Raw genomic sequence first — 26,380 nt, forward strand, 5'->3', positions numbered from 1 at the left:
AGCATCACTCGGGCTGTAAAAACAGAAGGCTGAAATTTGGCAGGCTCCTTACTTACAAAAGTTAGGCAGGTTTCATTTCTAAATTCTGCGTGTAATGGTCATAACTGGAACCTACTTATGTACATATAGTGTATATGGCCATATCCTGGAGGTCGGTCACCGTGTGAGGCAGAGTTGCGTCCCACGTCATCACGCCTCCCACAGAATTGAGTGCCTGCCGATTATAAGGTAAATTTTCGCAGGTGAAGGACTGTGCTTAGCATATTCATAAGTGCAGCTACTGCGGAAATTGGCACGCTTCCCACATAATTGACTGCCTGCCTGCTAGTGAGAGAGCGCGACACACACACACACAGGCAGCGCGAGAGAGAGCTGGACGCATTAAGGTAGGAAGGCAGTTAAAGAATGCACTGGTCTTGATTTTGTTTTTACTTCTGTTTCCAGTGATCTGTTCATAGTGTGCATTGTTGCAATGTTATTTTTCTTGGTGGTTAAAACTCATTAAAAGTGCTTTTAGCCAGCGGTTGGTAGCGCTATAGCGCGAACTATTGCAGTGTTAGTTTTCTCTGTTGTTCAAGGTTTTCTCAGTGTTCAAGGTTTTCACATTGTTTACTATTACGCTGTGCATTCTATGGTATAATTTATATTTGTGCTTAAAACCTAAAAAAAATATATATTAACATATAGTTTATATGGTCTGGAACAGATTAATTGTATTTGCATACAATCCTATGGGGGGAAATTGCTTCGGTTCACAACCAAATCAGTTTACAACCAGAGTTTTGGAATGAATTACGGTTGTGAACCGAGGTTTACACTATACTATAATGCTTGTTAAACATCTTAGATTCGCGAGTAGTGATATGGTGGTGAGATGTCTATCAAGGTGATCACTGTAATATTTATATGTCATTGAAATGTATTATTAGGCATGGTTTAGGCACCTATGTCCTAAGGAAGGCACCAGAAAAAGGGACCTCAAGGTTACTATTATGGAAGTTAATTTAGAGCACGGATGCCGTGAATGTCAGAGCTGTAATAGATAAAGTTCCCCTGCACACTTTAAAAGAAAGTCTCGTCATTTCAGTTTTCACAATTTGTGAAAACAAGACATGGTTTCAGAATAGAGGACAGTCATGGATTTTGTTGGAGTTCCCTCGCCACAATTTGACTGGGATTCTCTTAACCTGCCGGGAGAATGAAAAAAGTTCTGACAGCACGTGGAGCTGATGTTTTCTGGCCCGCTAAAAGGCAAAGACGAGAGTGAGAAATGCAGCTACCTGCTCCTGTAGACTGGGGGGGGGGAAAGGAAGACATTTTTAACACATGGACTCTCACTCAAGAGAAAGCCAAGGTACTGAAAACTTCTGACCATTTTGAGGCGTTTGTCATGCCTAAGACAAATACGATATTCGCGAGATACAAGTTTAATGAGAAGACACAGGGTATAAATGAGACATTTGATCACTTTGTAACGGAGTTAAAATTGCTGGTGAAGGACTGTGCTTATGCAAACGAAGATGAGATGGTCAGGGATAGAATAGTGTTTGGCACAAACTTAGCAAAAGTGCGAGAGAAACTTTTAAGTGCCGGGTCTTCACTAACATTAAATAAAGCCGTAGACATCGCAAGATCGCACGAGATAGCACAAGCACAGCTGAGAACCTTCGATGCATGTACTCCGAGCGGTTCACGTGAACTGACTGTGAACGCAGTACGCAGACAACAAGCAAAAGCTCCAAAGAGCGCTGAACGAAAAACGCGTTACACAATTGAGAAGGCAGCAAAAGAATATGAAGTGAGTGATGCATACAAGCATATTCATAAGTGCAGGTACTGCGGAAACAAAGCACACGGTTGAAAAAGTCAATGTCCAGCTAAAGGAAGACCGCGTAAAAAATGTGGTAAATTGAACCACTTCGCTAAAGTTTGCAGGACAGGAAAGGTAAACCCGTGTATGCAGTGTGTGATGTCTCAGATAAAGAGGAAGACGAGCTGTTTATTGATGCAGAAGAAAAGAACAACCCTCTGAATCTGAACAAGCCTTTGTAGACCTATCAATAGGAAAGCAAGGTGTAAAGCTTAAGTTTAAATTAAGTTCATAGACACGCTGCCGCTAAATATTCGTAGGCAGATCCACAACTTAATACTGGGAATGCCTGTTAAACATCTTAGATTCACGAGTACCGATTTGGGTAGTGAACACTTCGATGAATGAAACCTGTTATCTTTACAACAGTTGACAAACACGGAATATAACTTGAACACAACACCTCCTCCAAATACGAACCTGATTGAAAGAAATAATGATAATCAAATCCTTGATGACAGCAACACTCATAACAGTGACAAAACAATTACATTGACAATCATGTTACGTTATTTTTAAAATGTTTCCTTTTCTTTTCATAACTTTTTAACACACTACTTCTCCACTCGAAAGCAGGTATTTTGCTATTTTTAATATTTTGATTAGTAGACATTTTTATGTTCTGTTTCATTTGAACTCACATTTTGTTGACATTTTGACTCTGGGCTCTTTTGCATACCACGCACCTGTAAATCTACTAAACAAGATTTACTATTATTCTATAAAATTAATTGTAAATGTGAATTTGTTCAATATATCTTACAGTATATTTCTGTTGACATTTTTAGCTAAAAGAAAAAATGTATAATACTAGCCCTGCTTGGAACTGGACTGGCATCCTACCTTGAGTTGGTTTCTGCTTTGAAACCATGCTGCTGTCATATAATCTAGTATGGTGCAACACTAGATTGCATTCTCTAGATGTTGTATGGAAGGTTTCACCTAATGGAAGGATAAATGGATAGATATACTCTATATCATGCCACCCGTGTCTGAGTTTTCATGTGGTGCATTTCTCTGAATTCTCTGGTTTCATGCTGCATATCCAAAGAAGTGCTCTAAAGCTAATTGGTGGACAGATAAAATGAGTGTGTGTGTATGTATGTATGTGAGTGTGCTCTGCACTTGAGAGTGGCATCACCGGAATAGACACAGTCTTCCAAGGACTTTGTAATGTAAAAGCAAATTTATAAAGTTAAATACATGGATGTATGGTTGAACATTTATATATTTTTTTATATTCACGTAGTCATTGACATTTTTTGAATATATTGTCTGTTTATTATAAATATTGCCAAGATTGGGAATAGATTATAGACAAGCATCTTTATCTATACTAATAAAAGGCAAAGCCCTCACTCACTCACTCACTCACTCACTCACTCATCACTAATTCTCCAACTTCCCGTGTAGGTAGAAGGCTGAAATTTGGCAGGCTCATTCCTTACAGCTTACTTACAAAAGTTGGGCAGGTTTCATTTCAAATTCGCCTAATGGTCATAACTGGAAGGTATTTTTCTCCATTAACTGTAATGGAGTTGAGCTGCAATGACGTGGGGAGCGGAGTTTCGTGTGACATCATCACGCCTCCCACGTAATCACGTGAACTGACTGTCAACGCAGTGCGTAGAAAACCAGGAAGACCTCCAAAAAGCGCTTAAGAAAACATGCATTATATAATTGAGAAGGCAGCGAAAAACAATAAGAAGCGAGCGAGTGACATATACTACCATATTCATGAGTGTTGCTACCTCGGAAAGAAAGCAAGGTGTAAACCTAAACTTTAAGTTCATAGACAGGCTACTTTACGTTATTTTTAAAATCTTTCCTTTTCTTAGCACAAGCACAGCTGAGAAGCTTCGATGCATGTGCTCCATAACGCGTTAAAAAATAATGCATTTAATCACACTTTGCATTACAAGCACAGGGGAGCTTTTGTCAATGCATGAGTTCCTGGTACACCGATTACTTTGATCAGCGCATTCCCGATTCATTTTACCCTCGCACCACCTTAGTTTGAGAAGAAGTATGAAAAAATATGAGGTTAACACAGAAAAACATCACCAATTCAAGCTTTATGAATAATCGATTCGCCATCAATAATTGTTTTGGTAAAGCCATCCTCCTTCCATTTTATAATTTTTCCGCCACTAGCCATGATTAAATGAACGGTAAGAAAGTAAGAGCAAAGCGAAGGTGACTTATTTAGGCAGGAATATATATGACAACAACACTCATGACAATGTTAATCATGCTACGTTATTATTAAAAGGTTTCCTTTTCTTTTTCATTACTTCTTTAACACACTACTTCTCCGCTGCGAGGTGCAGGTATTTTGCTATATATATAATATATGAATTACCTCCAAAGAGCTGAGACTTTGATATCATGAGCGTGTGTACAAAAACTGGGGTCTCCTGCCCAGCAAAGTCGAGCAGCCAGCGCAGCATAGCTGTGCCGGCCTTTGAGACGCTGACTGCGCTTCTGCCTTAAGTCAAAGTGAGCACTTTTAATTTTTTTCTTCCTCCCCCTGTGCTATAGCCCAGACAAGTGCAAACACGGGACCTCTTTTATACACCACGGCAAAATAATATTAAGGCGATTCACACTTTCTTTTGCACGTATACGATTATGAGGTCCTCAGCTCGGATTATGAAGATACGCACAGGAGTGAAGGACTGACAGTGCCATCACAGCCGATTAATGGCGGGGACGTCTCACCAGTCTACACAAGACCCACCGCGACTGTACCTAAAAGGCGATCATAACGTCAGTGAACACATCTCTCTATACTATATAAAAGAAAAAGGCAACTTTCCTTTCTTTACACCTTTTTTCCTTTTATCCCAAACCAAAGCCTTTCTCTCTTAACACTGCAGAGGACACAAAACTAATTTTCTTTAATTGCCGGTAAGGCACATTACCAGTGGCACAAATTTGAACGTTCACATAGAAAATGTAATTTCTATACAACAGCCGTCGTGTAGCGCCTTTCAAAAGGGATCTACTACCGAGAGATGATTTTAGCTGCTGTTAGTTACTTACCTGTTGTGTTACACAGTCTTTAAAATGTACTTTACCCGCAACCACTCCAGTAGTGCTCAATGTACCTCCATCCATCCATTTTCTAACCCGCTGAATCCGAATACAGGGTCACGGGGGTCTGCTGGAGCCAATCCCAGCCAACACAGGGCACAAGGCAGGAACCAATCCTGGGCAGGGTGCCAACCCACCGCAGCTCAATGTACCTGTACTTATTAAACAGTAAAACATTAACGTTTTAAGAACTTATAGACTATATTTTATTATTTTTCCCTTGCACTATGTGACCAAAGCTATACACACACATATAGACACATACAAACATACACACAAGTATATGTATGTGTATATATACTGTATGTACGTGTGTGTGTGTGTGTGTGTGTGTTTGTGTATGTATGTGTGTGTATATATGATGTAGATAGGTATGGGTGTGTATGTGTGTGTCAGCAGCAATCCAAGCTGTGAGAAAACAGTAAAAAGGAGGCGTGTCAGACGTCGTGGTACATTTTCTGATGCAGCTAGACGAAAATAACTTTGATGCTGCCACCAAATACACAAAACAATTACTTTGACAATCATGTTAAATTATTTTTAAAATGTTTCCTTTTCTTTTTCATAACTTCTTTAACACATGACATCGCTGCGAGCGCGGCTATTTTGCTATCTATCTATCTATCTATCTATCTATCTCTATATCTATCTCTATATCTATCTCTATATCTATCTCTATATCTATCTCTATATCTATCTCTATATCTATATATATATATATATATATATATATATATATATATGACAACAACACTCATATCAATGACAAAACAATTACATTAACAATCATGTTACGTTATTTTTAAAATGTTTCCTTTTCTTTTTCGTACCTTCTTTAACACACTACTTCTCCGCTGCGAAGCGCGGGTATTCTGCTAGTTCTTTAATAAACCAGTTAGTTTTTATTTATTTATTTACACAATTGAGAAGGCAGCAAAAGAATATGAAGTGAGTGATGCATACAAGCATATTCATAAGTGCAGCTACTACGGAAACAAAGCACACGGTGGAAGAAGTCAATGTCCAGGTAAAGGAAGACAGTGTAAAAAATGTAGCACATTGAACCACTTCGCTAAAGTTTGCAGGACTGGGAAAGGTAAACCCGTGCATGCAGTGTGTGATGTCTCAGATAAAGAGGAAGACGAGCTGTTTATTGATGCAGAAGAAAGGAACAACCCTCTGAAGCTGAACAAGCCTTTGTAGACATATCAATAGGAAAGCAAGGTGTAAAGGTTAAACTTAACTTACGTTCATAGACACGCTGCCGCTAAATATTCACAGACAGATCCACAACTTAATACCAGGAATGCCTGTTAAACATCTTAGATTCACGAGTACCGATTTGGGTAGTGAACACTTCGATGAATGAAACCTGTTATCTTTACAACGGTTGACACAAACGGAATATAACTTGAACGCAACACATCCTCTAAATACAAACCTGATTGAAAGAAATAATGATAATTAAATCCTTGATGACAGCAACACTCATAACAGTCACAAAACAATTACATTGACAATCATGTTAAGTTATTTTTAAAATGTTTCTTTTTCATAACTTTTTTAACACACTACTTCTCCGCTACAAAGCGCGGGTATTTTGCTAGTCCCCAATAAAGCTCACTGCTCAGTCCTTTCTTTTCCTTTTCCTCTTTTTTTCTTTGCTGCCTCCAATCCTCTCCCGCAAGCTCTGTCCTCTGCCCCCCAATAAAACACAGAAAAAATCACTTGTAGAATTAAAACCAGATAGGATGTATTCATCATTAAGGATACTATAGTCATTTTTGTATTGGTAGCTTATTGAAAGCTCATGCATTTTGAGAAAAGACTTAATTTTTAAAAATATTTCTGTTTGACTTGTAAATTGTTGAAGCCAAAGTCTTCTTGGTTTAAGCTGTTTAAGACCAAGCATTCCTGTCATGTCTTTGTATAGGAACTATTCTATCTGCCTTTCCTGTGTACTGTTTTATTCTTCATGATGAGTAAAACTACAGTGGTATTCAGCTGGCAGCTCTTTCTCTTGAGTTCAGACCTGCTGACAGTTTGAATCAATGGCCCAAGAAAGCAATCTGCCCAGTCGTCCAAGGTGGACGGCTTTAAAGTGAATGAATGATTGTTTGCATAAAATTATTGGGTGCACTTTCTTGTAAAACCAATACTATTTTCTTACTAATGTATGTATAGTAACATGTAAAGTATACTGTAAGCATGATTGTTGCACATTTTGAAATGGAAATAAGCATAAACTATTTTTTTAGGTAAATAGATAAAATGCAGTTGTGAAAAGGAAAACTTGAATTCTGAACCTCACCTTGCTCCCAATTTAACCCACAGTGTCTCCCTCATCTTCACATACAACTTGGACCACAAGCCTGTGTGAGCTGTCCTAATTCATACCCATCCTGAAATATATGCTTATGTCTAAAGTTGCCATTTTATGTAGTTCCTTTTTCTTGATTTTGCTTGTAACTAGCACTGGTCAACAATGCTTAATAGGAGTGTCGCTATGTATTATGGTGAACACCCACTTAGAGTACACTTATTAAATGGTTTCTGCTTTAAAACCAGAAAACTGAGCAACCTTTTCATGGTTATGCACAAGAACAATATTTAAATATATCCAAGTAAGGAGGAGTTTTTCATTATTTATCTTTAGTGGTTCACCTGTCTGATTTAGAAGTGATCATGGTCCAAGTATACAAAATGTAGCAATAAGCTGTTTTAAGATCTTATCAGGAGTGCCTATTCTCATTTTGACGATCTTAATTAAATATGCCTTTCAAATGAGCAGCTCCCCCCCAACCCCAAAATTTTGGAGGCTAGGGCTGTAACACACTAGTATAGCTTAGTCTAAACTAAAGAAACTGCTTCTAGTAAGACGGTGTAGGGGAGACTTGTACACGACGGCCATTCCTTGCAGATATAGATGGAGAGAGAGTGAGGAATTTAAATGCATTTTAGCATATGAAACATCTCTGTAAAATACTTATGATGTTCCTTCTCAGTGTTTGTTATATAAAAATCTTGGAAGCCATTTTTTTTGTTTCTTGGACTGTCTAATTGTAGACAAGTATAATATTTTGTACAATTCAATATTTGAATGTACACTGTTAAAATGACATGCTCAAATGGGCTTAATCTAATTTACGGTAAATGTGGGCTGCAGTCTGTCCCGGCAAGGTACAGTTAGGTCCATAAATATTGGACAGAGACAACTTTTTTCTAATTTTGGTTCTGTACATTACCACAATGACTTTTAAATGAAACAACTCGGATGCACTTGAAGTGCAGACTTTCAGCTTTAATTCAGTGGGGTGAACAAAAGGATTGCATAAAAATGTGAGGCAACTAAAGCATTTTTTTAACACAATCCCTTCATTTCAGGGGCTCAAAAGTAATTGGAAAAATTAAATAACTGGAAATAAATGTTGATTTCTAATACTTGGTTGAAACCCCTTTGCTGGCAATGACAGCCTGAAGTCTTGAACTCATGGACATCACCAGATGCTGGGTTTCCTCCTTTTTAATGCTCTGCCAGGCCTTTACTGCAGCGGCTTTCAGTTGCTGGCTGTTTGTTTGTTTTCCAGAACTGTGCTGGTTTTTTCAGATGTTCTTTAGCAATCTAGCCTTTCTATTCTTGAGACTTATGAGTGGCTTGCACCTTGCAGTGCACCCTCTGTATTTACTTTCATGCAGTCTTCTTTATGGTAGACTTGGATATCGATACGCCTACCCCTGGAGAGTGTTGTTCACTTGGTTGGCTGTTGTGAAGGGGTTTCTCTTCACCATGGAAATGATTCTGCGATCATCCACCACTGTTGTCTTCCGTGGACGTCCAGGTCTTTTTGCGTTGCTGAGTTCACCAGTGCTTGCTTTCTTTCTCAGGATGTACCAAACTGTAGATTTTGCCACTCGTAATATTGTAGCAATTTCTCGGATGGGTTTTTTTTCTGTTTTCGCAGCTTAAGGATGGCTTCTTTCCCCTGCATGGAGAGATCCTTTGACCGCATGTTGTCTGTTCACAGCAAAATCTTCCACATGCAAGCACCACACCTCAAAATTAACTCCAGGCCTTTTATCTGCTTAATTGATAATGACATAACGGCGGACTTGCCCACACCTGCCCATGAAATAGGCTTTGAGTCAATTGTCCAATTACTTTTGAGTCCCTGAAATGAAGGGATTGTGTTAAAAATGCTTTAGTTGCCTCACATTTTTATGCAATTGTTTTGTTCACCCCACTGAATTAAAGCTGAAAGTCTGCACTTCAAGTGCATCTGAGTTTCAGTTAAAATTCATTGTGGTAATGTACAGAACCAAAATTAGAAAAAAGTTGTCTCTGTCCAAATATTTATGGACCTAACTGTAGTAAACGGCTGTAGTCCATTGTAAGGCACATTTGCTTACACACCCGCATATCCTCGGACCAGGCAAGAATCACCAGTCATCATAATCTGTAAGTCTTTGTAGGTACAATGAAAACGGGAGAAAATGCATATGGACACTGGGAGAGGACGTCCACTGTGTAGCTGTGCTAGGCCCTATACTACGCTGTATATGTTACATTACTACAACTTTTACTATCACTGTGCCTCCCTAATTTGGAAATTTAAAAATAGGGGGGGGGGCGTGTAAGGACTTTTGAATTTTAAATATACATGCCACAGGTTTGAGGTTTTATATTGCATTGAACTTTTCTTACAGGTTGAAGCTTTGCTACATTAAGCTTAATATGTTCTTAGAAATTGTTATTTGGTGTTTTTTTTTTGTGAACTTTTTTTTTTTTCTATCTATCTATCTCTCTCTTATTACAGGCTAATGAATTCATAAGAAGTATATTTGAGCTTGGACCCCCATTGATGGTTAATGCTACAACATTAAAGGCAATGAAAATCTCCCGTTTCGAGAGGGTAATGAACATTTTGACATTTCAGCAACTAGAATGCTAGTTTACTTTATTTTAAAATTGATTGTACCAATTGCACCCGTATTTTACTTTTTTCCTCCTTTTAATCCTATTTTTATTAATCCTTGTTCTTTAACAGCATTTGTACAACGCAGCTGTATTCAAGGCCCGCACCAAAGCCAGGAGCAAGTTTAGAGACAAAAGGGTGGATTGTGGTGAATATATTTAAAATGTGACAGACTGAAGACGTTTATGTTGTTGCCCACCCAATGAAGGAGGAAATTCAAACAAAGTATATATTTATTCAAAATCTTAAGTATTTGTTTATATAAAGTTGAATTTTGTAGATTGCAATTTTTATAATTATGATTTCTCGTATCTCACCTAAAACTAGTCTGTATATTGAAAGTAGAATACATTGCCCAGTTGTTTCATGTTAGTTTATCTGCTTTGTTTCTGTGAAGACTTTAATGGCACAATAAAAATCTTCTTAGCAACCTGATTGGTGTTTGTCTGTTACTTTGGTGTTTCCTCTAATAGCCCCAGGTTTATAGTAAATGTTGTGGAGCATAGCTTGTCAAAATAAGACATTCTTCTTGTAGGCATCCTATAGATTTAATCAGAAATGGACATATAGTATGCTCAGCTACATGTATCAATAGGGAAATATTTTTTTTAACTCATGAAAACTACTACCTGTATTGTGTCTGTGCATCCCAATAATACAATAATCCCTTCAAGATTCTGCATGAGCAAGGCCATCTGCACTTGATAGCTTTGAGGAGTTGTATATTTAGCACATAATTTGGTTCACATCCATTCTCCCTGAACTATTTTTGGGTAGTGCATGGAAAAGTAATAAAGTATATTTAGAAACCTTATTAAAACTTTAACCCAGTATTCTCAGCAAATTGTAAAAGTTAGTGGACCAAAGATTTTGTGTGTGTATATATTTTGTGGAATGGGCCCTGGACACAGACGGACATCGTTCGTTCACCCAACATGTATATTATGACCACCACTGTATACAATATTTACAATAAAGTCAGTGCACATCCCAGTGCCTCCAGCACCGATTTCTCCCAAAGTCCAGGCCTCACAGTCCTTTGTGCCTTTCTTCTGGCCGCCTCCAGTCCTCTATCCAGCTACGTCCTCTTCCACCTGACTTCCGCCCTCGAATGCAGGGAGGCGGCCCCTTTTATCACACCCCGAATGGGCTCCAGCTGCTTCCCGGCATTCCTCCGCGGACACGCCCCAGTGTGGCGGAAGTGCCAACTGCACACCCGGAAGCCCTCCGGGTGTCCCCTGTCTTCCCAACAGCACTTCCTGGTGTGGCGTAAGTGCTGGGGTCCAGGTTTCTTCAGGCACCGGGGCGCCACCTGGTGGTGGCCACAGGCCCCTACAGGGTTGGGCTTCCAAGCACCTTACCCAAGGTCACCAACAAAACCAAGGCGGTCGCACCCTCGTGGTTGGGAGGAGGCATCAGCCCTCCTCCAGTCCCCTCGGGTGTCCCGGCTGGGCTCCACCCCTAGCCCCCTGTGACCGTGCCCCACTGCCAGCAAAGACCCGTCCGGAGTGATACATCCCGAGAGGGCAGCACGTCCCCAGAGTGGGTCCTACTCCGTACCCAGAGCCCACCACAGCACCCTGGGACGCACCACTTCGGCACCCCTTCCGAGGCCTTCTTGCCCCTCTGGTCTGCACTGCTCTCGCTTCTCCAGTCCCCGCCAGCCGGGGCACCATCCGGTCACCGGTGGAGAATCCTCCCATGGAGCAGCCCGTTCCAGGAGGGCAGGTTCCCAACGGGGCAGGTCCAATGGCTCATCGGGGCCTCAGACCTGTAGATAAACAAAAGGGAGGGCCAGAAGCACTCTTTACACCTGCAGCGCTAATCCCAATCTCTCTCTCCCCACCATCGGTAGCCCCCGACTTGCCTGTTCGGTGCCTCCGCCGTGGGTTCTGAGCCCGTCCGTTCTTCATTGCCAGGACTGCTCTCGCAGGTGGCTCCTTCACCCGCCCAGGATTCTCCATCTGCCTCCGCAGAGGACGGCCCTTCACCAGATGTGCGCACCCAGCAACACGTCCGTTCCTGTCGAAGGAACCGGCGTACACCCTTCGGCTCCTCCTTCCTCTCTTGGACGCCCTGACGGTCTGGGTCTGAGCACAACAAAAGCTCAAATCCAGCCCCGTCTGCGTCCATGCCGACAGACGGGAGACAGCCGCAGGCTTGGAGCGCAGGGCGCTAGGACCCGGGGTACTCACCAGCCCTTGTCCTGCCAGCCCCTGTGATCTCGCTCTGCGGGCCGCCTGCACTGGCGCGTCCGCTGTTGGAGAATCGCGTACTTGTTGCCGGTCATCGTTATCATGGCTGTTTCCGGCGACTTCTCCCCTATGCTGTACAGGAAGGGCAACACTCACCTTCCCCGCTGTACTCCTCTGACCAAAGGCTCCAGCGTCACGCCGTTCCTCCGCGGCCTGCAGCGTCCCAGATGACACGATTACCCATCCCCCTCAGCTTCTCCAACTCCACGGAGAGAGCATGTAGCACTTGTAATAAAGGCGACTCTGCGGGCTAAAGGGATTCCTCCGGCTCGCGCAGAGCCACCAGCGAAAACGGGGAGACAGACGTCTGTGGGCTTACCTGTCCGTCAGCCGCACACATCACCTGCCTCCTGTGGGCCACTCCCTCTGGCCCAATCGGGTCTCTCTCGGGCATAAGACTGACATTCCTTGGTCCCGCCTCTATGCAGTCATTGGCGGGCACACCAGCCAATCCCGTGCCTGTCAGTGGGTGGGGCTTCCGGTCCACGGCCATCTTGTCTCCCCTTCTCCAGGTGCTGTGGCGTGCCTCCTGGCAGCCTCGCAGCTGCTGCGATTTTTTTTTTGAGCTGCAGGGGCTCCAACTTCGCAGCCTCCTCTGCTGCCGACAGCCTGTGGACCGGCGTGCTCCAGCCACGGACGCTGATCCGGATCGTCCCTGCCTGTGGAAAACAAGGCAAGTTCAATCCCGAAGGGCTGATTACCGCGGGACAGGGCACTTACCTCCCAGATCCCGTCACTCCGAGGCCCCTGCCTCGGTGTGGCCTTCTGCGTCACAACGCCGGCCTGGCCGTCCTTCGCGACAGCGCGACTCTCGGAGCCTGCTGCCTCTGGCAACGCCCGTTCTCCTTCCTCCGCACCGGGGAAACATGACCATACAGCGGACCGGTGGTGGTCCGTTGGGGAGAACCGCTCCCGCGGAGTTGTGCACGCGTGCGCTCCGTGGCGAGTGTGTGGGGTCCACTGCTGCGCCGGGCCGTCCGCAGAAAAATGTTTTCTTACTGCAGGTCCCTGTCTTGGAACAGACAGAGTATCCTGCCGGCTATGCCACTGTGGAACGGGCCCTGGACACAGACAGACGGACATCGTTCATTCACCCAACACACGTTGTTTATGACCACCACTATATACAATATTTACAATAAAGTCAGTGCACGTCCCAGTGCCTCCAGCACCGATCCCCCAAAGTCCAGGCCTCACAGTCCTTTGTGCCTTTCTTCTGGCCGCCTCCAGTCCTCTCCCCTTTTATCACACCCCGGATAGGCTTCAGCTGCTTCCCGGCATTCCTTCCGCGGACACGCCCCAGTGTGGCGGAAGTGCTGGCTGCACACCCGTAAGCCCCCTGGGTGTCCCCTGTTTTCTTGCCCCCCAGCACTTCCTGGTGTGGCGGAAGTGCTGGGCCCCAGGTTTCTTCAGGCACTGGGGCGCCGCCTGGCAGTGGCCACAGGCCCCTACAGGGTTGGGCTTCCAAGCCCCTTACCCGAGGCCACCAACAAAACCAAGGCGGTTTAATTGAGGAATAGGCTAAAATAGTCAATTCAGGCCAGTTATCAAAATGAGAATCACCCCAAACTGAAGAAGCAGGCTTCAGGCCTGCATATGTCCATCAAAAATGAGGTAGGTTTCTCAAATTTCAGGGAAAAAAATTCTTAAAAGGAAATCGTGGACTCATAAGACCCCTGGTCTAAAAACAAAACAATGTTCCTTTTTATATTTGAAGGTTTATTAAACAAAATTCTGAAACAAAGTAAAAAATAAGTTGAACAAACCAGTCTGTAATCCAATAACAAAATTCTAGTAAAATAGCAATAGAGCAAAACCCAGAAAATCAGAAAACAATAGCCAAAAATAACAGTTCACACAAGAGCCAAAAGACCAGTAGAAGTTACGCGACAGGAGCCTGGTCTTCTGGTCTACAATGTCTTTAAATTGCACTTCGGTAGATGTTGTTCAGGCCTTGTGCTTCTTTTACCAGTTTGTTGTTTTTGTGAATCCCCAGATGTGTAGCTCTGTACCACTTCCACATCCTCCTCCTGAATGGTAACTGGTCTCGGAAGCTTCTGGAAGTCCATCACCAGTTATTTTATCTTGTTGAAGTTGAGTTGTAGGTTGTTGTCACTACACCACAAGGCAAAGTCCTCCACAACTTTCCTGTACTCTGACTCCTCTCCATTACTATTGCAGCCTATAATGGGCAATTCATCTGAAAGTTTCTGTGGATGGCAAGCACTGCTAGGTATTGTGCTGAAAGGCTGTTGTAGAGGTGAAACGGGAGAGTTCCTTGAGGTGCTCAAGTATTATGCACCACCATTTCTGACACAGTCTCTCAGCCTCACAAACTACTCTGTTATACAGGTAGTCCATGATCCAGGAGATTGTGGGAGCATCAAGATTCAAAGCCTTGAACATTTATCCCAGTCTGTGAGGCAGAATGATTTATAAAGCATTGCAAATTCATAAAAAAATAAAAATTGAGAAAGCACATGTACATAAGTATTCACAGCCTTTGCCATGAAGCTCAAAATTGAGCTCAGGTGCATCCTGTTTCCTCTGATCATCCTTGAGATGTTTCTGCAGCTTAATTGGAATCCACCTGTGGTAAATTCAGTTGATTGGACATGATTTGGAAAGGCACACACCTGTCTATATAAGGTCCCACAGTTGAAAGTTTATGTCAGAGCACAAACCAAGCATGAAGACCAGGCACATCTTTCTAAAAACATTACCTTAAACTGCAAGGGACACTGTTAAAAATCATAAATAATTATCAGTCATGAGTTAAGTATGATTTTTTGAGGACATTTTCATTATTATTCATTGAAAAATAATTGCAGAAAAAGGCATGTTAATGGCAACCATCACAAAATTGATAAAGAGCTAAGTATGGATCCAGTGTTAGAAATTGTTTGAATTTTAGTTCAAAATTATTGTGAGGGATGGCCAGGATTATTACCTAGCCAGGTCACCTCCTTAATGGAAGGACACAGGGAGATGGCTTATGAGGGGCATTATCTCACTGGGGTGCTATCTGGCAACGATGCCTCCGATTCCCACAGGGATGTATTGGAATGTATATTTATTGGCTCAGCCCTGTTGGGTTCCAGGGGTGCCTCCAGTGGGTGCTTCAGGGACTGCTGTTCCCTATTATACAGAACTCCCGCCTTACCAAGAAGTGCTCACAGATCACACTTATGCAGCACTAGAAGTCAGATTTGGGAGTAAAAGGATAATGCTGGCCTGAGGAGACATATGCACAGATAGGTCAGTGGCACAGACTCATGGCCCAGTGTCTTCACTGGCCAATGGCTTGCCTCGCATTACTTCACACACTCCACAGTACACCGAGCTAAAGGGCACGTGATGCATCAATTCAATATCCCAAAGAGGGTCAGACACACTGCAATTTTTAACTTATTTCTTCTTAACTGAACAACCCCCACAATGCCTTTTTGGTTACATTTTAGCTTCCAACTACAGCAACTCCAAAATGCCAAAAAACACAAACATACAATGTTAATACACTACAGGGCACTATGGGCACAGGATGCTAGGATAAGCAGACACTTAAATTATATGCACTAAAGATTCAATTAATTAAGTGTAGAAATAGAACAAAATAAACTTAACTATATACGATTCATTATATTTATCAATTTTATCCACAAGACAACACTACATGTACACCCGATAGGGTACAAATATCACATCATATTACAAAAAATGTATTTTCCATTATCTGTATAAAATAATCACAAGTCATCCATCCATTATCCAACCCGCCACATCCTAACCACAGGGTCACAGGGGTCTGCCGGAGCCAATCCCAGCTAACACATGGTGCAAGAAACAAACCCCCGGCAGGACACCAACCCACCGCAGATAATCATAAGCTATGTATAAATATTACACATCATGTGACACCAAGGGAATTGTAACACCCAATATAAAAATAATTATAATAATTACATGAAACAGGGAACGAAATAATAGAGTACATTCAAATGAAAATGATCAATAGAAAATCAATACGTTATAAAAAATGTGACTATGACGTTCACCATAAAAGAAACATAGACATGAACAATGTGAGCCACTAATAGAATTAATCAGTTCATAATAGTAGATACTAGATCATAAACGGCGTAGCGCTGCTGCCTCACATTAAGGAGACCTGGGTTCGCTTCCCGGGTCCTCCCCGTGTCTGCGTGGGTTTCCTCCCACAGTCCAAAGACATGCAGGTTAGGTGGATTGGCGGTTCTAAATTGTCCTTAGAGTGTGCTTGGTGTGTGTGTGTGTGTGTGTGTGCGTGCCCTGCGGTAGGCTGGCACCATGCCCGGAGTTTGTTTCCTGCCTTGCGCCCTGTGTTGGCTGGGATTGGCTCCAGCAGACCCTCGTGACCCTGTAGTTAAGATATAGCGGGTTATATAGTGGATGAATGGATAGATAGATCATAAAGTTTACAACCATCTAACATCAGGAATATATTGAATTTCTGAGATTCAAAGATACAGTAGGTGTAGATTTGGCCAACTCACTTTGAGGATTCAGGGCATAGCAACCAAGTGAGAAAATTGAAAAAAAAAAATATAATCAAACGCTAAGCAAGTATAAGAATTCCAATGTCTACAGGCAATCATACAATTCAAAAATATTGCACTACCCTCTATACAAGGTGATCATAAATTAAAACGATATATAAATGCTAAATATTATACATGTACATAATGCGAGGTGAGACTTACCTCATCCGCATGTAAAAAATACTTAGAAACTCTTGACTAAAGTCCTAGTAGGAGGCTGCTCATTATAATAGCCAGTTTGGGCCATATAAACAAGTGCAGTTGCTGTTATAACAGATACGTTGTTTTTTCCCTCCTGAATTCAAACGGCATTACACCACAATACATAATTTTTGCAGCTAAATCAGATGCAAGACAGAATCAAAGAAAAATAAAGACACTTACAGCAGCATACTGTAGGTAGACAGTTGCAGAAAATTGCTGGATTGCTTGCTGACAACCAGACACGCTGAATTATAAGCAATGCTAAATGTTGCAATGTTAGTTCTGTATGGCAGTTAACTAAACGGTAACTTTCACTCTAAATCTTTCTTTTTGCACCTAAGCTGCCATGTTTCCTCATAGTTTAAACAATAAAGAAAGTATTTTGATCAAAGCTTTCTCTTGTAAATGTACTAGTTTCTACCTTTTTTATTTTTGGCTGTTTTTTGATTCTGTTTTTCCAGTATGTTAAAATATGAATTTAGTTTCGAAAACCAATTAAACACTTCCAGTGGTGCTTAAACTGCAAAAAATATTTTATTTGAAAATGAGACATTAGATGTAAATTTTTTATATAGAAATACAGGTATGAATACAGAATGAAAATGAGACACTAGATGTAGCTATTTTTTCCAGCATAAACTGATGCCATTTCTCACTTTTCTTTGCTCATCGAAAAGCAAATTTTGAGAAGTGAACAGTACAGCATATGCATAGGACACAACTACCCACGCAGAGGCTCGATGGAGCACTGAATTCGGCCATGTGTGTGATGTCATGCATGCACTCTAGCTGAGCCTCGGCAATACTACCCAACACTGGAAATTTCACAACAGACTGTTACTTTCTTTTATTTCTTTTTAATCCATTAAAAACAGTGTTGTATAAACCATTGTCTGGGCCAACAAAAAGTATTAGTTATTTTTAAAAGTTTGCTACTTCGGTATTCATTATAATGGGATTTGACCTGTATTTTGTGACTGTGGCAACTGGTTTTCACCATCTTGAGTAACTTTGTGTTGAATAGTGCTGGGTATTCTCACTGATGTCCCGATTTGATTCAATATTGATTTTATCTTGACTGAATTAGTGTGTACTGATATATTTGAAGTGGTGGCTTATTTAGAAATTAATTAACCCTGCATAGAGAATATTAATATAATCTGACAAATTTCAGTAACACTTTTTTTAAAGAGTGTCTAAATAGTGAATTCATAACATATGCATAAGCATGGAAGAAGAAATACTTAATTTAGTAATGAACAGTCGACATCAGTATTTGGAAGATGTAGAACAAAATATCATTGTTCTTTTAAAAACAACCAAACAACTTTTTCACAGCACTGCATTCATTCAAAATTCACCATAATTTAACTAACATATGCATCAGAGTCCATACATATTATGGTGGGGGGGTCTTTGTTTTAATACAATGCAATGGTATCTATTTTATAAAACATCTGTATCATCTTACAAATAATATTATTATAAAGTAATCAAATATTGCTTATTAAATAATGTTGTTCAATAACCTATTTTTATGTTATGAATCTCCATGTAGACATCCTTCAACTAAACTGTTAGCCAAATTTATTCCCCTATTGGACATTTAAAATAATCTTGAAAATTAAAGATACAGTGGGAAGACTCGTATGTTTCTATAATTCTGCAAGTTACATATATCTTCAGTTGCTCACTTGTAGCAGTAATGTATGCATGCCCAGGAGGAAGGACAGGTATCCCGCCCAGGATAATGGAAGGTTTCATACCTGGCCAGGAGGCCATAATAGAAGGACAAGGAGAACTGACTCACCAGGAGCAGGTCATTCCTCCACATGACAAGTGGCAGTGTTCCTCAGTGCTAAACCTGATTAAGACAGATAGAGGGTTGCATAGGAAATGGAGTCCAAAAACGCAACCCTTTTGGGGTCTTTAAAGAGTCCACCACACCTCATTTGCACGTAGTCAGAGTTGTGAGGCAGTGGACTATACTCTTGGAGGAGGAAGGAGAATTGTGTTTGGCACTTTACTTGTGTTATTATGTTTGTGAAGAACTGGTTGGGGCTCAATAAAACCATTTATTTAAGTAGGAAGTGTGTTTGGGCATTATTGTGTCGGAGGTTTTGGGCTCAGTGGCACCTGCTAGTGGTTTCATATCTTAATTAGATTCGGAAATGTGTCCTCACTCCTCAGACAAAAAGGAAGCATTTTAAGACGAGGATCTAGAGCTAATGCTTGTTGACAGTGACACTGAATGAATGGAGCTTAAAGAAGAAGAACCAGCCATTGTGACTGATAACATTGGTGTTATGGAGCACTTCAAGTCAGCTACTTTGTGTACACATTCACTTTTGTATCGCAGGCTGCTCTGAAAATTCCAACAATTGCACGCTTGTTTTGCCTGGTATGGCACATTGCAAACTTTTTCCACCATAGCAGTAGAGCTAGCCACATGCTTAAAGAGAAGCAATGTTTATTGAACTTGCCAACACAAACACTTGTTTTTGACGAAGTTAAACAATTAGTGCAATGAAAAATGCTAGAGAGGTTTTTGGAACAACAGTGAGTCATTTCAGCAGCTCTGTATATAGGCAGAGAGATTGCTCCCGGTGTGACTGTTATGCAGCTTGTTTTTTTTTTAATTTTATTGTAATCATTCCATACAAACAGATCAATTTTTACAAAAATAGGATTGAAAACAAATCAACCCCCACCCCTGAGAAAGAGAGCATGGCCAACAGAGTAAAACTTAAAGCTAGTAAAAATAAATAAATTGATGCATTTAATAAGCGGGTAAAGATAAATGGAGAAGAAAAAGAAATGTGAAGAGAATCTGCTTACTCAGTGCTTTAAGAGCTTATTCTAAAATATTATTGATTAGATCATGCCAGGTTTTGAAAAAGTTCTGCACAGATCCTCTTAGTGAGAATTAGATTTTTTTTCCCAATTTCAAATACTGTAGTGTATAACATCAGTTACCCGCTGTCTTAAAAGGGGAGAGTTAGGATTCTTCTAGTTGAGCAAGATAAGTCTGCATGCCAGTAGTGTAGGAAAGGCAATCACAGTTTGTTTGTCCTTCTCCACTTTAAGCCCATCTAGGAGTACACCAAACACAGCTGCTAATGGGTTAAGAGGTATTCTGAAACCAAGACAGTCTGAAAGGCATTTAAAAATGTTGGTCCAGAATGATGTTAATTTGGTGCAGGCTCAAAACATGTGACCCAGTGAGGCTGAAACCTGACTGCAGTGTTCGCAGGTTGGATCGTACCCTGGAAACATTTGGGACAATTTTAAACAAGACAGATGTGCTTGATGTATAATTTTGAGTTGAATAATTGTATGCTTTGTGCATATGGAGCTCAAGTGAATTCTGTCCATTGCTACCTTCCACTCCTTTTCTGATATGTTGAGTGAGGGATCATTTTCCCACTGTCCTGTTGGATCTTTGAAAGGGAGGGACTGTAAAATGGTTTTATATATTGCAGAAATTCTGTCCAAGTCCTCGAAACTGTGCAATATTTTTTCCAGCATAGAGGAAGGTGGGGGATGAGGAAAATCGGGCAGGTACTGTTTAACAAAGTTTCCAATTTGAAGATAATGGAAGAAATGTGTTGCTGGAAAGTTAATTTTGGAATGTAATTGTTTGCAGAATGCAAAGATGTTGTCTATATACGGATCTCTAAGTGATTTAATCCCAAATGTTTTCCAGATATTAAAAACTGCATATGTTTGAGAGGGTTGAAAAAGCATTCTCATGCAGAGGTGCCATAGATAAAAGCTTCTTTATCTTAAAATACTTTCTACATTGGTTCCATATTCTGAGTGAGTGAAGCACAATTGGGTTATTAGTATATTGGCGATAACGCATTTATTGGGGCACAAAGCAGGGAATATAAAGAAGTACTGCAGGGTTTTATTTCTAAGCCTGTATATGTTCATCTATTTGTGTCCATGTTCACGTTTTTATATGTTGTATGTTTGCTGCCCAGTAATAAAATTTAAAGTTAGGTAGAGCCATGCCACCTTCTGCCTTAGGTCTTTGTTGGGTCGCTTTTTGGATAGGTGGATGTTTTAAATTCCAGATAAATGAGGTTATGGTTGAATATAATTGCTTACAAATGATTTATTGATGTGTATTGGAATATTTTAAAATAAAAAGAGAAGCTTAGGGAGGATATTCATCTTAACAACGTTAATTCTTCCAGCTAAAGTGAGATGAAGTGTTGACTATCTATGCAAGTCTTGCTTAATTTTTTCTATACAGACGGCGAAATTTTGTAGATAAAGAGCTTTATGTTTACTTGTGATGTTTATCCCGAGGTATTTAAACTGTTCTGCAATGATAAAAGGGAAGGTGTCCAATATAATATTGTATGCTTGAGGATTCACTGGGAAGAGCATAGGTTTATTCAAATTAATTCTGAGACCAGAATTCTTTGAAAATTCTGTAAGTGCTGTTAGGACTGCAGGCACAGTATTTTGTGGATCTGATATATACAGTACCATATCATCTGCATATAGAGAAATTTTCTGTTCAAGTCCTTCTCTGATAATCCCCTTTATCTCATTAGCATTTCAACAGTGAACTGCCAGTGGCTCAGTGGCGCTTTCAAAAAGTAGTGGTGACAAGGGACATCCTTGTCTGGTACCACATTCTAGTTTAAAGTAGTCTGCATTAATGTTGTTAATAGAAACTAAAGCTTCTGGATTGGTATACAGTAGTTTGATCCATGCACAAATGTTCGGGCCAAACCCAAATTTCTCTAATGTAGTGAAAAGGTAGATCAATTCAATCATATCAAATGCTTTTTCTGCATCCAACGATAATAATATCTCTAGAGTGTTGGACTTTGTGAATATATTACATTAAACAGGCATCTAAAATTGGAAGCTAAATGTCAGCCTTTAATAAATCCAGTTTGATCTTGTGATATTACCGAAGGCAGCACTTTCTCCATCCTTCTAGCTAGGACTTTGGAGAGTATCTTAACATCATTATTCAGAAGTGAAATTGGTCTGTATGATGCACATTGTAATACGTCCTTATTTTGTTTAGGAAAGACGGTGATTAATGCTTGACGAAAAGTTTTAGGTAGAATTTGTTTGTCTCTAGCTTCTGTGAATGTTGTCTACTGAGTTTAAAGAAGACAACACACAATCTAATGCATGTCTGGATGCATTATCACATTATAGATGCCACAAATAGATACTCTTAGTGCAGAGGAACTGGATAAACCTTTGGCACTATCAGAATTACTAGATGCTATAAAGTCACTTCAGAGTGAGAAAGCAGCAGGCCGTGATGGCTGCCCTGTCGGATTTTATAAGAAATTATCCACTCAGCTAGCTCTTTTTCTGCTTCCTCCATAGTGGTAAAGATGTAATACTTATCTTGAATATCCACTTTCAATTTGGCAGGATACAAGAGGCTGTATCTGATATCGGCTTTCTGTAACCGCTGTTTAATGTTGTAGAAAGAGGCACGTTTAGAAGCTGTTGAGAGTGAGAAATCAGGAAAAATACGAATGTGGTTATTTTCAAATATAATCTCTTGTTTCTGTCTGAGAAGTGACATTACATTAAACTTAGATTGCAATCTCTTTAAGCACACAACAAGAGTCTTATGTTTAGAGGTATTTGATCCTCATATGCAGTATAGCTGCTTCTATCTCAGTGTCTGATTTAAAGTCCTCTACAATTATTTTTGAGAATAGATGCAGCTTGTTTGTCTGTAACACATCCACCACCGGTGCCCGGTTGTTTTTAATGTGTGATTGTTATGTAGGAATCTGCTGCCCTGGATGTTCAGCAAGTTACGGCTACTCTCTCCACTGACCTGACAGACATGACAATGCTTTGCTTAAGAGCTTTGTAAAGCCTAGGTACAATAACTACTCAATTGATTAATAGTTGGTATAGCATACCGTAGTTCAAAAACCTGCATTATTTCTCAAAAGCCCTCGTTTTCAACAACCTATAGATTCTGTTATATTTTGGGCATGAGACAAATTAAATTGAAGCTTAGAGCTACCGGTCATCTCTAGTGTTGTTTGTTTAGGCTCAATTTAATTGGATATTGACTGAGATAGATAGATAGATACTTTATTAATCCCAAGGGGAAGTTCACATTAGATTTTATTTATGGGTGACGTAGGGATAAATGATTTCTCAAATTTGTTGTGTTACAACAATAATTAATGTCTGAGCGTCACAGGTTACAAAGGAACACTTTGAAAACACATTAGATCTCAATGGGAAAAAGAAATCCTCCTGGATATCTATACTGATATAGACTGGGTAATGTGTTAGGAACGAACGGATGCCACATCGTTTGATAGAAATGAAAATGATCAACCTACAGAGCCCTGAATTCAAAGGCGCCCAAAAATCAGAGTGAAAAATTATGTGGCAGGCTAGTCCATTTTGCCAAAATTTAATTGCAGCAACTCAAAATTGTACGCAGCACTTTGTATGGCCCCTGTGTTCTTGTATACATGCCTGACAACATCGGTGAATGCTTCTAATGAGATGACAGATGGTGTTGTGGGGGATCTCCTCCCAGATCTGGACCAGGGCATCACTGAGCTCCTGGACAGTCTGAGGTGCAACCTGGTGGCATTGGAGGGACCAAAACATAATGTCCCAGAGGTGTTCTATTGGATTTAGGTCAGGAAAGTGTGGTGGCCAGTCAATGGTATCAATTCCTTCATCCTCCAGGAACTGCCTGTATACTCTCACCACATGAGGCCAGGAATTGTCGTGCACCAGGAGCCACTGTACCAGCATAGGGTCTGACAATGGGTCCAAGGATTTTATCCTGATACCTAATGGCAGCCAAGGTGCCTTTGTCAAGCCTGTAGCGGTCTGTGTCACCCTCCATGGATATGCCTCCCCAGACAATCATTAACCCACCACCAAACTGCTCATGCTGAATGATGTTACAGGCAGCATAATGTTCTCCATGGCTTCTCCAGACCCTTTCACTTCTGTCACGTGCTCAGGGTGAACCTGCTCTCATCTGTAAAAGCACAGGGCACCAGTGGTGCATCTGCCAATTCTGGTATTCTATGGCGAATGCCAATCGAGCTGCATGCTGCTGGGCAGTGAGCTCAGGGCCCATTAGAGGACATGGGGCCCTTGGGTCACCCTCATGAAGTCTTTCTGGTTGTTTGGTCAGAGACATTCACACCAGTGGCCTGCTGGAGGTCATTTTGTAGGGCTCTGGCAGTGCTCATCCTGTTCCTCCTTGCCCAAAGGAGCAGATACTGGTCCTGCTGATGGGTTATGGACCTTCTATGGCCCTCTCCAGCTCTCCTAGAGTAACTGCTTGTCTCCTAGAATCTCCTCCATGCCCTTGAGACTGTGCAGGGAGACACAGCAAACCTTCTGGCAATGACACGTATTGATGTGCCATCCTGGAGAAGTTGGACTACCTGTGCAACCTCTGTAGGGTCCAGGTATCGCCTCATGCTACCAGTAGTGACACTGACTGTAGCCAAATGCAAAACTAGTGAAGAAACAGTCAGAAAAGATGAGGAGGGAAAAATGTCAGTGGCCTCCACCTGTTAAACCATTCCTGTTTTGGGGGTCATCTCATTGTTGCCCCGCTAGTGCATCTGTTGTTAATGTCATTAACACCACAGCAGCTGAAACTGATTAACAACCCCCTCTGCTACTTAACTGACCAGATTAATATCCCATAAGTTTCATTGACTTTATGCTATACTCTGATTAAAAAGTGTTCCTTTAATTCTTTTGAGCAGTATATTATTTAATGTAAAACTGTTACATATATCCGCGTGTATACCTGAGGTTAAAACAAAATAAAAAACAGGACAATGTAACGTATATGATTTTGAAGAATTAAGATTGTGGAACTTTGTATAGAGAATCCATTTGATTTCTAGTCTGCACACTGAGAAGTACTACACTGTGTATGGCAATCCCCCTTCAACATAAAGGCTCTTGAGGAATTATCACTGACTTCACAGTGTCTGTTGTTATGCACCTTTTAGTGTTACTTATAGAACTTCCATTGTACTTTAGAATAAGTAGAAATCCCCAAGTGGCTATTCTGATACTCAGTTTATTGTACACCTTCATAGTAATAAGTGAATGCAGGGTCGAGCCATGGTTATTAAATCAGCAGAAGAATAAAATACAATTTATTTTTGTATGGCCCAAAGTCTCACAATCAATCCACATTTACTTGTGTGCAGTGGTTCAGGTTCAGTTTTATTGTTGCTAATGTTATCACATGCAAGACATTAGTTTATGCAGCTATGTTACCTGGCTTATTCCTGTAAATTTTCTAAGGCAATGGTTATACACCTGTCTTGGTACTTTAAACTTGCCTTTGATTATTCTTTTTGGGCCAAATGATGTAATTTGAAACATATTATTGTACAATATTTTCTTAGAGCATTGAGAAAATGTTCTGAGTCCAGAAGTAAACCAAATGCTCCACTTTTAATATGCTGTGGTAAGTTTTCATAACGTGATAATTTCATTTTCCCACATTTATAATACATTCCAGGTGGTTGATTGGTCCATTTATTTCAATGCACAACCACATTGATATTTAACATTCATGGGTTCTATAAAATTTCTTTAATAGATTCTTAATAAATGTGAATTATAATTAAACCCATTATTGCAATTTTTGAGCCAAGGCAAATATATATATATTTTGCTCTGCATGTTGAACAGAAGTGTTCTGTTCATAATAATATGTTTTGAGGTATATTTAGTAACAGCAGCTCAGTGAGTTTCTGAATATTTCTGCCTGTATTGTAGCAACTGCAAGTTTGTTTCTGTTATATATCCGTTTAAGTTGTGTTAAGTTTTAACACAAACAGATTTTTACAGGGTGATTAACAACAGGAACACTTTATTTTACAAACTGAACCAACCGCAAACACTATTATCCTTCTCACACACGTGCCTCTCTATTGCTTCTTTCACACACACTGCTCTAAACTGCACACCCCCTTATTTATATTACACATGCGCACATAACCATTTCCTTTACCATATAATAACATTTACAAATGAAGATGTATACATAACACTCCTCCCCCTTAAGTTTAACAGGTATTTTTTTTTTTTAAACATATTCTATATTCTGTTCACATTCCACCTCAAATTTTACACAGAGGTATTATACAGACAGAATACAGGATGAAAACTGTTGCCCCCAGTCCTTAACCCACAGTTCAAGGAATTATTTTGCCCTTATCCTGAGAACTGAATTCCTATCAAAACCTCAATGTATTAAGTCAGCTTCTTAATAACTGAGTCTTTGTGGAGGCCTTCTCTCCCTAAATGGATAGCGCTTCTCTTTTAAAAATGCAGAAGAATCTGCTTCTTCCATTTCAGGAATTGGTGCATTCCCTTCATCTAAATGAA

General features: G+C 40.6%; 1 protein-coding gene across 1 annotated transcript in view; it reads left to right on the forward strand.

Annotated features, from left to right (window-relative positions):
* Window positions 1–10,374, forward strand: part of ifrd1 (interferon-related developmental regulator 1) — a 52,628-nt gene extending 42,254 nt beyond the window's left edge. The window contains exons 11-12 of the mRNA XM_039760948.1: window positions 9,781–9,876; window positions 10,012–10,374. Coding sequence (XP_039616882.1) covers window positions 9,781–9,876; window positions 10,012–10,101 — 186 coding nt within the window. The 3' untranslated portion in view covers window positions 10,102–10,374. The remainder of the gene's footprint in view (window positions 1–9,780; window positions 9,877–10,011) is intronic.
* The last annotated feature ends 16,006 nt before the right edge of the window (window positions 10,375–26,380 follow it).

Source organism: Polypterus senegalus, chromosome 8 (genome assembly GCF_016835505.1).
Source record: "Polypterus senegalus isolate Bchr_013 chromosome 8, ASM1683550v1, whole genome shotgun sequence".
NCBI lineage: Eukaryota > Metazoa > Chordata > Cladistia > Polypteriformes > Polypteridae > Polypterus > Polypterus senegalus.